The following is a 13,889-nucleotide window of genomic DNA, read 5'->3' on the forward strand; positions in this document are numbered from 1 at the left end:
GGTGTCTGGTGTGTAGGATGAACCGTTTGAATGGCGCCATAATTACCTTCGTTGATTGTAAGAAAAGTTCCGCATTGCATCGCACAGGCAGCGCGCCACGAATCGGGCGCGAAAAGAATAACCCGGAGAGCCGGAAGTGTGGCCACTGGAAGCCGGCACTCGTTTCGATGTTGGCGCTGCCAACAGATAACATCCCCATCCCGGAAAATTACAGCCCTTCTGCAATGCGTTCGCCAGTGTGGCCGGAACTCCGGAGAGATGGGATAGTTTGGTGTAATTTATGAAGGCAAATAAAATGGTGCCCCGAAAAAGGCTCTTCTGCACTTAGCTCCAAAAGGACAGCGGATTTCGAGGATCACAGTTGAGCCAAACAGTGCCAAACACTTCTTGCAAACAACAAATCAAAGTTTGTGTAAATAAAACTCCGATAAAGCCGTTTACCTATTTGGGTCCTCCCCAGAAAGGACAACTTTTTCGGTAATTTACGGGCTTAATTTTCTACCCAAGCTGAATACAGGTTAGGCACATTTCATCAGGCCATCCGGGTCCAGCGTGTTGCGACATCATAATTATGTTTGCCACAGTTTAGCATGCGATGCGAACATAAACCCGCCCGTCGGCTCGACATCCATTCGACAAATAATAAATCTCACAGCCAGAAATCCGACGAAAATCGTCTCCATTGATTTATTCATACACTTCGGGCCGGACCGTGACCCCCCGCGGAACCACCGCTCGCATCGGTAAACAACCGCGCCCGAGGGGGTTCCGAGGACCCGTCCGTTGATCGAATTAACCACCGAGTGCTGGTGCGGAGCAACGCACCGGCCCCTCGGCGGCATGCCAATTTGTCAATACGTTTGCCATTTCGGACGTCAGCAGAGGCGAACGGGCAACTGTCAACCAGCAGCATCCAACATGGTGAAACACCGAGCACCGAGGACTGCATTCATTTTTCAACAACTTGTTACCTCGCTGTCGCGTGTGTCCAGACCGGTGGCGGCGGCGTTCCGATGCAAACTACCGCCCGGTGTTTGAACATCATCAGCCGGATTTATAATCCACTAGAAACCCATCCACCCAGCTGCCGGCCATGTGACCTGCCGTAATAGAAACGTCGTCCGTCCGCCAAAGTCCACGGCCGCGAAAAAAGCGGATAAATGAAATGGGAAAAATAGCAGACGTTTCGATGAACATCATCGACGACGCTGCGACGTCCGCGGACGCCTGGCATCGATCCAGTTTCATTTCACCGAAACCCGGATTTTATTACGGCGTGGCGGGAGGACAAATCAAATTATGGGTCCACCGCCCGACGCTGTCCAGTGTCTCGGTCCTGCTGGCTGCATTCCATTTCCAGAGTGGGGCCGAGAATATTCCTAAAATACTCCCCCATGGCCCGCGGTCAGATGGCCGCTAGTCGGCAGAGAATTTATAAACTCTTCCTCGCGTTCGCCGGGTTGCCCGAGCGATCGAAACAGAATCGCGGACATATTTATTAAGCGGGGAGAAATGTGTTTATCCTTGCTGCTGGACCCGCGCGTCACCGCCGTCGCCGCCGCCAGGCGTCACTGATTTATTTCGCTGTTTATTTGTCGATGGCATTCCGTTCGCCCGGGGGTGTGGATGGGGGTGCGCCCACCCCCGACAAGCCGTCGCGAACTGTCGCGCGCTGTCGAGAGTTTGTTTTCCAACCCCCGGAGCAGAGTTCGGAGCTCCTCGTCGAACACTCCAAAAATCCGTGTAATTCTAAACCCGACGAGCGACGAGAGCGGGTCATGCGGGCCACGCGCGTCGAACTGATCTTGATGTCCGGACGCACTATTCCAGGACGCTCCGTGGGGATGATCTTAACCTTTCGCAACGCACCCGCGGGTGTGAAATGGTTCCTGAGGCCGCCGGTTAAGTTATGCTCCCAAGCCCTTCGCCATTGGACCGGCCCGGATGTCATTGAACTAACGACTGCGAACGCCAACGCGCGTTCCAATATGTTCAAGGTTAGTGGTTCGTGAAAGAAATCGGACCCCGGCCGATGGACCGTCGTCCGGTCCGCCGACGAGGGCTAATCGAAGACTGTGGTTTCGTAATTTTCACTTTCTCACGCAACTTCTCACTCCGACGGGGCGTCTCACTCGCGCCGACGGAACCGGACCGGGACCGGGATTTATCGTATAATTTGATTTAAATTACACTTCTTCGGCCGACCGACCAAGTTGCAGAGCTGCTGCAATCGCGATACGCGACCATTGCGCGCTGTCGCTATTGCGCTCTAAGCTGCGGTCCGGGCCGCGGAGATAGAGAGATCGCTTCGCTGCCAATTACGTTGGCCGCAAGCGTTTTGATTAGCATTCCCCGCCAGCCTAGGCCGGACCAACCAGCCTCGGCTGGCCACCTTTCAGCGGCGGTGTAAATTGGCGCGTAAGAGGGTTTCCAATCGGAAGCTAAAGGACGACTAGACACGGACAGCAAATCTTGCCGGCGGGCAATAAAACTTCAATTTCCCGGCCGGTGCACAGCGCAGGGTGGTGGTGGTGCCTGCGTTCGGTCAGTTGCAGCCGAAGGGCGACAGCATGGTTGGTCCGTCTTTAATTAAAAGGCAACACAACATGCAAAAGCCGACATCAGGCTCATGCCGCGGCGTGGCACAATCACCGACGCCGTCGCCCGCTGGACAGCAGCCCTCCTGGTTAATGGTGTAACACCTTCGACAGATAACCTTGGACGGGTCCGTTGAAGAGATATAACGTTACGTTAGGCTATTAATAAAACCGATGGCTTCATTCGTAGTGCCGTGTTTGTCGTTACATTGTGGGCCATTCGTTTTTTTTTTCGGGGAGTGAGCTAACAACTTCTAACTAACGCACTGACCACTCATACTCAATAACTCGGGACAAATCAAGTGGTAATCTCTGGTCATGCGGAATAAATTACAATCCACAGTCAATTCCGCTCTATATCCAATTGTGATCCCTACCGGTTCTTGGATGGAACCACAGGCATCACTGGTGGCCTCATACTTGACAGGCCTTTGAAAGGCACTCCAGGCCGCCTGCAGTTATAACATCCAACCAGTTCTTGGCACACTCCTTGAGCATTAGCACCACTATCAGCACCGGAAGCAGTGAAAGTGTCATCGATCGAATATTGATAAGACCCCGGGATCGGGATCCGTTCATAATTGATATCAACTCCCGCATCCTGGGGATGGGAGAAGCTAATGGAATGATGCCTTCAGGTGCCATTCACTACGGGCGGACCAGCGCGAACCGGTGCCCCTTAGAAGCCGGTTCCCGGACGTAGGAGATGTCAGGAGTGATAAATGGAAGATTGATTTCCATTTCGTCTCGCCAGCGCGACCACTTAGTGGGGCTTGGGCCGAAGTGCACCACTGGCCACCGTTCACAGCCTGCAGGTATTTCAGCACCTCCCCGGTTTCAGTTGTTTTAATCTCCGCATGCACAGCCCAGGCACTCCGGGGGGCCAGGGATCCGGGATCGTGTCTTCGCTCGGTTTCTAGCCTTCAGGGGAAACAGCTTCACTGCACGTCGAGAGTGCATCGTCAGTGCTTGATGTCGATTTTGCATGTTCACGTAGCAAACGGTAATTGCGCCGGTAGGCTTCGAGAGCGACTCAGCCCGTCCCCGGTTGGTTCCCTTCAGGTGATAGTAATGATAGTGAATAATAAAACATCTATATCCCACTATCTTCAGCCAGCGCCGGCCACGAAGCCCCCTTATCGTTTCATTATTAAATGGAAGACAAATCCGGAACATCCGGAGCGCTGGTGCAGTGCCGATTACAAGGGGCTCGTCTTACGGTTTAGTAAGTTTGCCAAAGATTAGCATCAGACGGCATATTTTACTAGCGACACATTTAATCCTACCTGTAGGGTGGTTGATTCGATGACACCCTACCACAACACCGGTTCGTTAGCATACGTTCTGCCCGGCTCAATTTCGAAACGAGGGAGCCTTGAATGACAGCGCCCTGATTCCGAAGACAACGGGGGGCTGCCATCGATCGTCACGACAACCTACCGATTGAAATGACTTATTCAGTGGAATTCTGAACCCTACCGGAGAAAGGTGCGTCCTTACCGAAAACTTCAAACACTATCGCCTGAACGGCGTATGAAAATCGATGAACCCCTTCCCCGGGCACTGGGACTCCAAAATGGGAACGGAAGTATGACAGGAAGTGAATGAAAAATCGGAATGAAAGCAAACACGGGGAAGAAGCATGGGAAGCTTTTTGCCAACCCCCGGTAACTGTAGTCATTAATTTTGCATACTGCACTTTGAATATTGAGCACCAAATCGGGGCCGACTTCATCGGGCATCCGGCATCCGGAAGAGATAGAGGTCTTTGTTGGGATTCTTAGAATGTCGGGATGCATTCGTGTTGTGGTGTCCGCATTCTGGTTTACCGTACGAGGTGGATTGGGATACTCATCCCATCCATAACAACAACATACAAGTCAACATTTTACAAGCACCGGCTCGATGGCTCGATGCCGAGTGTGCAGGATTTTGATCAATGGCTATTTCTTGTACCCATCAATATTCAATACACAATAGCATCGGCATTACCGACCTCGGAATATTATCGCATCGTAATAAAATTAAAAATAGATCATCGATTCGAGTTTACACTTTTCATAACATCTCAAAGCATTCCTTTGGTAACATTCTTCATTTTCAAGACCCATGAGTTCAAGATTGCATTCCAGCCTTTTCTTACCAGAAAGCAAGGAACAAAGCTATTCCCTCAAGGAGTACCCTTGATTGGTTGGCTGCTCGTCATGCGTTGTCCGTCGTGCTCCGTCAAGACATTAGACGAGTATGACGGGGTTAAAGGCAAATAAGGAGCTCATAGAAAACAAACAGATGCATTCCAGGACTGGAGGCTGATTCGTGGACGCGGAGCATAGTAACTTGGTTCCGGAGCGATGAGCCACCACGCAACCCGGCACGCCCCCTTTCGGTACACATCCGTTCTTCGGGCACCGGACGCACCCACATAAAACGGGACGTCTAGCCAAGAACGGGTAACGGCTTCCAAGCACCCCCTGGCGGAGGTCCGTCCGTTGTGGAAGTAATTTAATCCTCCTACGTCTGCTACTTGCGCCAAATTGTACACTAACGGGCATGGCGGTGGTAAATATTGATCGAGCACATGCATCCCACCAGGTGCAGGGCACGCCAGTAACCCAGAGCCGTGATGCTGGCTGGCAAGCAAGCTTTCGGAGCCTACGGTCCCTGTCAGGGCTCTGCGTGGCACGCCGCCTTCGTATTGATTTATATAATTACCATAATGAAATGAAACGTTCGTCTTGGTCTCGCTTTGATTGTTGTGTCGATCCATCCCCAGGAAAGGTAGGGGTCTGAGCTGGGTTGGATGGGTTCACGGAGTATGTGCGTTTGCTAGGAATGTGTCAGACTGAGGCCGGTCTAGTCCAGGTTAGGTTTCACTTACCGAAGAACCAGCAACGGGCTTCGCCGAACCGTGGCTTCAAGTAGGAATCGCTGCTGTCCGGCAGGTTGTCGAGAATGGCCGCCACGCCGGCAATGACCAGCGGGACACCCCACGCGTACACCTCGTAGATCCGCAGCCGGCAGACTTCCTGGCTTTTCTCCAGCGACGTCGGCCGGAGATCGCTGCACGGGGAACGAAAGAGAAAGCGGGAAATATTATAAATACCAGAGCGTGCGACCGGACCGTGGAGCCACCACCGCTGGCGCAATCCTGGCTCCCATAGGCCACGTGGGTTGGGAAAATCGACGGTGAAGATAAATAAAGAGACATGCATGCATGAATAAATAAATAGTGTACCCGGGCCCAAGCCTCGCACAGGCTTTGGGCTAACGGTGATGATGATGCTCTGCAGCAGCAAAATATCCAGCCGCAGGACGCAGGACGAGTGGCCGGATGATTTCAGACTGCGGCACTGTCTGCGTATGCGGAAAATGAAGCTTTTCCGGCAATATGGGCAGACAGATCAGCAAATGAAGTGCCAAGTGCCGCACTCTCGACTCCCGAAAAGCGAAGAAAAGATGGTTTAATATCGGCCGAAAAGAGTTTGGCCAAACGTATCCGGGGTAGGTGCACTTTAAGAACCGATTCTTGTGTCAATTCAACAGGGGTCCTTCAGCCGGGACTCGAGCTGTTGGAGAACGCCTGTTCAGATTATAATCCTTGCGCAAGTATTGCCAGCATCGCCTTTAATGCGTTTAAAGGACGAAACGAATTCGTTGCGAATCTCAAGTACCGTCTTTTCATCCTTCTTCCATCATTAATTAGACGTACACAGGGCTTACTTTCAGCGCCGACACAAGCGCCGCACAGTCTAAGCCTTCCGAGAAGCTGAGATTAAGTGGTTGCGGTTCTTCAAGCCTCGGCTCGAAAGTCAGACCAAACTCTCAGCAAATATATAATCTCTTGCGCCAAAGACCACATCCTCATTACCGTGCAGTGACCACAAACTTAGTTCCGTTTGCACTTTTGCGTTGCAAAAACGTCGTCGGTTAGCCTCTCAACCAGGAACGGACGAACCAAACCACAGCAGATCTTTATAAACCTTACGGGGAAGGTACACTGAACAAGTTGTGTGCTTCAAAAGACTTCATCCCTTCGAACGCTATAAACAACATCTTTCGATTTGCGTCAAAAGGCCAAGATTCGATTTTCGTTCCCAAAAAGCCATCATCTTTAGGGTCGCACGTCCCGCTGCTGATGCATTGGGTCGTCCGAAAGACGGACTCTGTGGGCCAGCGGAGGGAACGGCAAATCCGGAAACATCCTCGACATGATTTATTCAAATGTTGTGCCGCCCAATATCTCACCCGACGGCCCGACGCGGTCGACAACAGCATGGTGGCAACATGACAACATGGCACACGGAGCTTTTTTATCTACTTGCTGCGTGATTTTCCGGATCGCTCTTCCTTAGGCCTTCGTTCTGCAGACGCTCCTGATGTTACCACCTTATGCTATCGAATTTCGGGTCCCCCCTGGCGGGACCAGTAACGCCTGCCATCTTCCGCTTCCTTTTTTTTGCTCTGCTAGGCGCCTCGGGGAGTTATGTCCTGCATTTCCGGCTACACATTGGCGCTTTTATTTTGTTCCCGATTGCCCGAAAAGGTGGCACCAGCTTGCAGGTCCGAAAGAGACACTATCCTCTGTCGGGATTTTGGGACACCGGGGTTCGTGACCATTGGTCTCCTTCGGTTACCATCTCGCCCGTTGATGTCCGTTTTGCAAAAATTTATGATCCGAGTGCCCGGATGCCGACGGCAAACGTGAAAATGTGGCCAAACATCTAGTATCACCGGTGAAGCCGAAGAGTGGAAAGGATGTTCAATATTTGAGTGAAAATTGTGTTTTATTAGAACTGTGTGTGGCACCGTTTTGGTGTCCGTATGATTTATGGACGGCACGTGAGAGCCACGGACGGAAGACGGACCACGAACCGGGCACACATCTTCTCGCCAGTGCCATCTTCGCAGCACGTGATGAAAGTCGAGCAGCAACAGCTCGGGGCCCAAGAAAGGTCCGGGCCGTCTTCGAAAGGAGGTGTGTACATTCCCTGATGCTGGGCCCGGGACCAAGCTTTGCTTTCATCTCCATGAACTGTAGCACATTAATCATTTCGATATGATTTTATAATGAAGCAAACACGCGAGCATCGAGGGCCATCGGACAGGAAGTGACCGGAGAGAGCGCACCGATTTGCATACCAATCGGTAAATCGCACTCACCGTGTCAACGGGGCCCGTTGAGAAATGGAACGCAAGGCCACCATCCCGGGGGACTCGAAGTTCGGAAAGTGAACCTTAATGTGCGTGTCGGACCGCAAGGCGGATCGCAAGCACCGAAAGGTTAGTTCGCTTCGCTTCTTCGTAGAAATCGATCCCCGAACCGTGTGTAGTTGAGTTCCGAGTCGAAGACACAGCGACGTCGTGACTGTTTCGGCGAAAGAGTTATGCGGTGTGAAATTACGAAATTTTTATTGCACGTTACGAAACCCCGATGGCCATGGTGCTGAGGTGAAATTGGTGTTTCCGTGCGGAGCAGTAAATTCTAATAGAAGAACGACCTTTTCGACGCTTCGACGTATCGCAAATCACGCGCCACGGAAACCGATCCGCGGCGCGGAAGGCGCCATTCGATGAGGTGTGAATTAACAAACATCGTTAGGCGTTGGGAAGAACTTCGCGGTGTCGTCGTCCTCGGCGAGGGTTATTTACGCCAGCGCTCTGTGGCCAACGTGAACCACAAAGAGTGACATTCGATAGAGCCAAAGACAGGGTTTACGACAAAGTGCGATAAATGTGTACGTCTACTTCGTGGTCACTCCTTTCGGAACAACCCACAAATGGACTCTCTTCACCGGAACAGGAAGCGATGCAACTGAGCCCGCCTTAATTGCATCTCATTTATCGCCCAAATTGGTTTGACAAATATTTCCATCAGGCACCGAAGCCGGAGCTCCAATTTCTTCGCCGTAGTTCATTGCATAGCTGCATCCGTTTAAGTTTTAATTGCCACAATCAAATCAAGCGTCTTCCAAACAACGGCCAGCAGCAATCAATCACTAGTTTGTAGTTTGCCTGTAATTACACCCCGAAATGAAGATTGACTTGCAGGATGGGATGGTCTCGACGGCGCCTTCCACTGACTTCCCCAGGAACCATTTCCCTCGCTCACACCGAAGTTCTTGGCGCAATAAACTTTTAACTCATTCATCCATGGTGTCACTTTAAGTAGACACTTCCCCGAAGGTTGGTTCCCCATCTGGGCTCGAATTACTGTAACAACTTGGAACAAAGTCCAATCCGTTGCGTTCCCGGCCACGGATCATGCCACCGTCGACGTCGTCGTCGTCGTCGCACGGGACGATGATGTATAGGCTTCCGTCGCCGGTTCAGAAGTGGCGGCTGCAGTTGTAGTGTCTCCACGGTCTTAAGTAAACGAATTAATTAATTTAAATTTCTCTTCACAGCTCGTCGTCACCCGGGCCCGTATTTACTCTCGAAACAGATTCTCTAATTGTCGCACGACTCACTCTCTCTCTCTCTTTCTAGCGATCGAGTGGAGTCGAGGGAAGCCAAACTTCCTGCTTCTGAAGAACTACTCATTCCGTCAGACTCGGCTCATTTTTGTGCCAATAGTTACGCCCTCAAGACAATTATTCTGAAGACGATGACGCCGACGAACGGCTTGAAGGCAAACATTGAAGACAGGCTCGGCAAGTGGAAACTCTTGCCGCCTGCCCGAGAACCGGTCCCCGTGCACACACATCGTCCGCGACACGGACAAGGGCCAACGTATATGGGGGGAGCCTGATCGCATGCCTGTTGGAGAGTTTTATCAATTAAAACATTTTAAAATTGTACAAGTTTTAATTAAAAGCGAAAACACTGACTGCAAGTTGGGACAACCGGCCGGGGGGACCGTCGACGTCGTGTCCGTTAAACGGCGAGGATCTTTATTTTTCGCTTTCCCACCCGTCGGCGGCGATTTTCCACATCCCCACGTTGCGCCGGCTATTATTTTTTCTTCGAAAGTTGCTCATGCACCAGACCATGGCTGCATCCGTGACCAGGGTGTCTGCTCGGCTGCCTGACACTGATCCTGCCGGGTTATTTTTATCCTACAACATGGAGGGTGTCCGTTCCGGTGGATTCCGGGACTACAACCGGGCAAAATTTCGAACACAATTACTAAACAAACACCGTGCCACGCTCCCGGGAACGTTAGTTTGGAAATAGTTTCCCGTAGCTTCCGATACGGAAAGTCCGGGAAACCACGGACCACGGAGGAACCAAACACGGGATACACGAAAATTTACGAAACAAGTTTTAATTTCCTTAACAACTTTTTAACAAGTAAGATGACGGTTCCCGGACCACAATTGTCGCCCGGAAGAAACGCTCCGCGCCGCGTTGGCACTCGAACGGGGAACAATAAGTTACACCGTTGTACCAGCTTAGATGGTGAAATAAAAATAAATCTTTCCAAGTGGCTCACTCTTTCGGAACATAAGCGGCGTGTCTATTGCTTTACGCTACGCATTTACAACACTTTGCGCGGCTCGCAGGTAGGCGGGATCTGAGCGGAATCATCGTCGATCGGTGCTTTCTGATCGGAAATGATGCCATTACGGAGCGAATAAATCAACCGAATGGGCTCGATTCGTTTGGGGAAATGCCACGAATAACAATAATGGGCACCAATGAAGGCCGAAACATCGTGGAGGTTGGGATGCGTAGGCCATACGGCAGGCGATGCAGTTATGTTATTAATCCCAAATGAAGATCCGCTATTAGTAAGACGGGACACCATCCCAGGCCGTTGCGACTGCGCTGCATCGGACGTTTTATTGTTCAATTTGTAGCGCTTTGTGAGGGGCACATTTGTCAAAATAGAATTAAGGAGACCGAAGGAATTCTCCATCTCCGGGCTTTCCGTCGGTCTCGGTCCAACGCTCGGTGTCTTCATAGTATAAAACATCTCGCTCAACGTCTTCCTATGCGCAGGTGAGTGAGTTCAACAACCGCGACCGAACGAACCGTTAAATCCAATCATTAACGGTCAATTTTGTACGAGCTGAGACACCTCCGAAGAGGGCTCACGCAAGAATGCTGGGCCCGCGGACGATGAACAAGCGACACCCGAACTGAAACCAATCCGTAATGGGTTGGCCCCCCGCATAAGATTCCTCAGCCACGGACCAACAGCAAGGGCCAGTAATTTGAATAAAAAGTGAAACCGTCCAAAGAGCCCATTCTGAGTAGGGACGAGCCATCCGAAAGGCAATCTCCATAAGCCTCCGGTTTTGCGCAAGAGACTTTTACCCAAAAAGTAAGGTGCCCCGTACCATTAAGGCTGCAGTAACGGTGGCCGGTACGTGAAACCGGTTCCCTGCCAACACGAACCGAAAGTGAAGCCTGGAGTGCCGCAAAACATAAGCTCCGCCAGAAGTGGGCAATCACGGAAAGCACGAAATTCGAGAATGATCAGGGAACCTCCGATTTCTCCACCGAAGCAGAAGTCTTTTCTTCTTATGATCCGTGTTTCTTTTGCGTATCTCGAAAGCTCACCATTGGCGACGGTCCAACGGGTACAGCTAAGAAACACTTTCTCTTTTCACAGTCCGTTTTGGGGCTGAAGAACCTTCGGGAGATCTTCGGGAGATGCCCACAAAAACGGGAACCTTCGAAATGTTACGGTTGTTTCTGGTGGTTAAGTGGTGAGGTTAGCTTAAAATGTCATTAAGACAGAAAGAATTCGCTCAAGCACTAGAGACGAGAAGATCGACGCAACTGGGCGCTTTCATCTGAACGGGGTTTCGATAGCAGGATCGCGTCTGAGAAATGTCTCTTTGAATTCTTCCCCTCGAGACACACCTCGCGCTCGACTGGAGTTTATTAGTCCGAGAAGAAAACGCTTTGTATATGTTCACGGACCGTATCAACACGCGCTGCGTTTTCCGCTCTCGATGCTGGAGGCGATTCTTTGCGCCCGGACCACAGACGAACAGTTGCGTCTGTCGGAACCAGACGATGCTGATTCGAGGTTATAAAATGTGACAATAAAATTAAAATTATAGCCAACCATAAATGCGGCAGAAGGCGCTGCGTGATCGGCTGAACAGCGACTAGTCCCAGCGGAGGAGCTCTCGCTCGCATTCTCCAGATCTCCATTCTTCACCCGGGAAGGAAGGTCAGGGACTTTCTGCCGGGTTCGAGAAATGTTTGCCAACATACACCGGAAGTCCAGCGAGCGGCACAAGGAGAAAAGGTCATGGTCCGCTGTGGTGCGATGTCTTATGACCGTGGCATAAAACTGCCGCCACCCATCCCCAAGCGGATGTCAATGATGTCCAACAGTACGTCTATTGGTGTTGTCGACGGGCCGACTACGACGGCCAGTTGTGGCTGGTGTTTTATTCGATTACGGATGAATGCTAAATCAAGACCTCAACGAATCGTATCGGCAGCTAGCACAGAGATTGCATGATGAATGCTTCCCTCGGTGCCATTTCTTTTCGGTGAACAGGCGTCGGAGTCATAAAAAGAAGTTTTCCTACAGCATCGCCGTTGTTCGGACTGATTCACGTCCTGCACGCCTATGGGAAGTGAAAATTGCTCACGGCACATCAACAGTCCCGGGCCCACGTCGGATCCTTTTTATGGCTTTTGTATGCGGCCAGCATGAATATTTGAAGCAGAAATCTCCGAGGGGCCACCCGATTGTTGTTTAGTATCGCGGTTTTCGCAGGCGATTCAAATAACTCGTCGCGCAATGCGACACACCACCACCATAGCGAGTGGCGATAGGTTTTATGAAATAGAAAAGACCCACTTTATGAATAAAACATGAATTTGCATTCACACGATGATTCGACGATGATGATGTCACGGGGGGAGTTATGCTTTTAGTCTTGCAATCATATTTTTCCCGGTCAGCATTTTTGTTCGATCACATTGTGTGATGAATTTTCCTACAAGCAGAGTCGCTTCTCCAAACAAATTAAATTGTGGCTTCACGACATACTTCACAACTTCAGCATACTAGCAGATGCTAGCACATCCTTGTAGCAGCCCCGACATCACCATTTAAAAGCCCCCGATTGGAACGTCGCCGTGGTGGTCGATGGCAAACAATTAAATTATTTGCAAATAATTATCAACAGCCAAGAGTGAAATTGAATTTAATCCAATTAACCAGCCCGAGGCTTGCCGGAGCGACAAACTCCGTCTTGCAAACCAAGTCGAAGGCTGAGAAGGAAAATTGCATTCCAGGATGGCATCGTTCGGGAAGATTCGTTGGGTCGATTAACTTTAATGTGCCAATGTGTCCCGGATGAGCTACCAATGTGGTTTCCCTCTGACGATAATTGTACGAGAATCGAGCACGGGACGGAAATAAAGTAGGGTCAAGTTTAGGCACACACTGTCCAAAGGCCACCCTCTAAAAGCATTGTCGGCCACCACTTAGCTCCCCACACGATAGAGCGAATGCATTCAGTTTAAACAAGAATTTGATTAATCTAATTTAATTAAATTAAGTTAGTACGCCCCAACATGGCGCAAACATGGCCCGGGAAGCGTGGAGAAGCGTAAAAAGACATATTGCTCCAGTGCACTGCAGCATCGTCGTGGGGCTTGCGGACCAGCGCCAATTTAGCAATCGACGCCTTGGCGCGGCGCCCTGCAAAGATTGGAGCAGTGTCACGATGAAAGTGTGCCTCGAATTTGCATCTGAATCGCGGACACGGTCCACGGTCACCGTTACAGCGGGGTCGCGTGCCCCAGCCACCGCCCCAGCTCCAGCCCAACCCGGGCCAATTTCAATTTATTTAAATCACTGCACTACATGGGCGCAGCTGGCGAACGGTGAACGATGAACGGCTGCCGTAATGGTGACATGTGTTTTGATTTATGACGTCAGGGTGCGACCGCTATGCGCTCCGGATCGGTGTCGAGTGTAGTAATGAGAACAAAAAAAACCCGACAAGCAGCCACGACAGTGAGATGTGCAGGATCAGGCGAAATTGGATCACCGTTTCGTTTATGTTAATTTAATCATAAGAATGCTAATAGTAATGGTTGCCAAGCAACAACTCTGCACGCTGGAAGAGCATTCCACGTGACCTACGCAAACGGGTTGGTGATCCTGCTGCACCAAGGCAGCAGCTGGAAGTGCGGGATTCAGTGCTTGCACCAAGACCGGTGGTGCGAGGGTTCAACGAACAGGGCCGGCCAAGGTTTGCTGGCTCCGTTCCGTAGTGGGTTGGTGTAAATGAGTTTCTAAACAAAACCCCTTCCATTAGCAACCGATATGGCCCAGTGCGCCCAGCCGACCAACAGTGGAGGAGGCTCCCT

At 51.0% G+C, this 13,889-nt stretch overlaps 1 protein-coding gene across 2 annotated transcripts in view; it reads right to left on the reverse strand.

Annotated features, from left to right (window-relative positions):
• The window catches only part of LOC131209960 (probable G-protein coupled receptor Mth-like 1), a 121,028-nt gene that overhangs the window by 16,183 nt on the left and 90,956 nt on the right, over positions 1-13,889 (reverse strand). For both annotated transcript variants that reach the window (XM_058203135.1, XM_058203134.1), the window contains exon 4: positions 5,476-5,657. In XM_058203135.1, coding sequence (XP_058059118.1) covers positions 5,476-5,657 — 182 coding nt within the window. The remainder of the gene's footprint in view (positions 1-5,475; positions 5,658-13,889) is intronic.

Source organism: Anopheles bellator, chromosome 2 (genome assembly GCF_943735745.2).
Source record: "Anopheles bellator chromosome 2, idAnoBellAS_SP24_06.2, whole genome shotgun sequence".
Lineage (NCBI taxonomy): Eukaryota > Metazoa > Arthropoda > Insecta > Diptera > Culicidae > Anopheles > Anopheles bellator.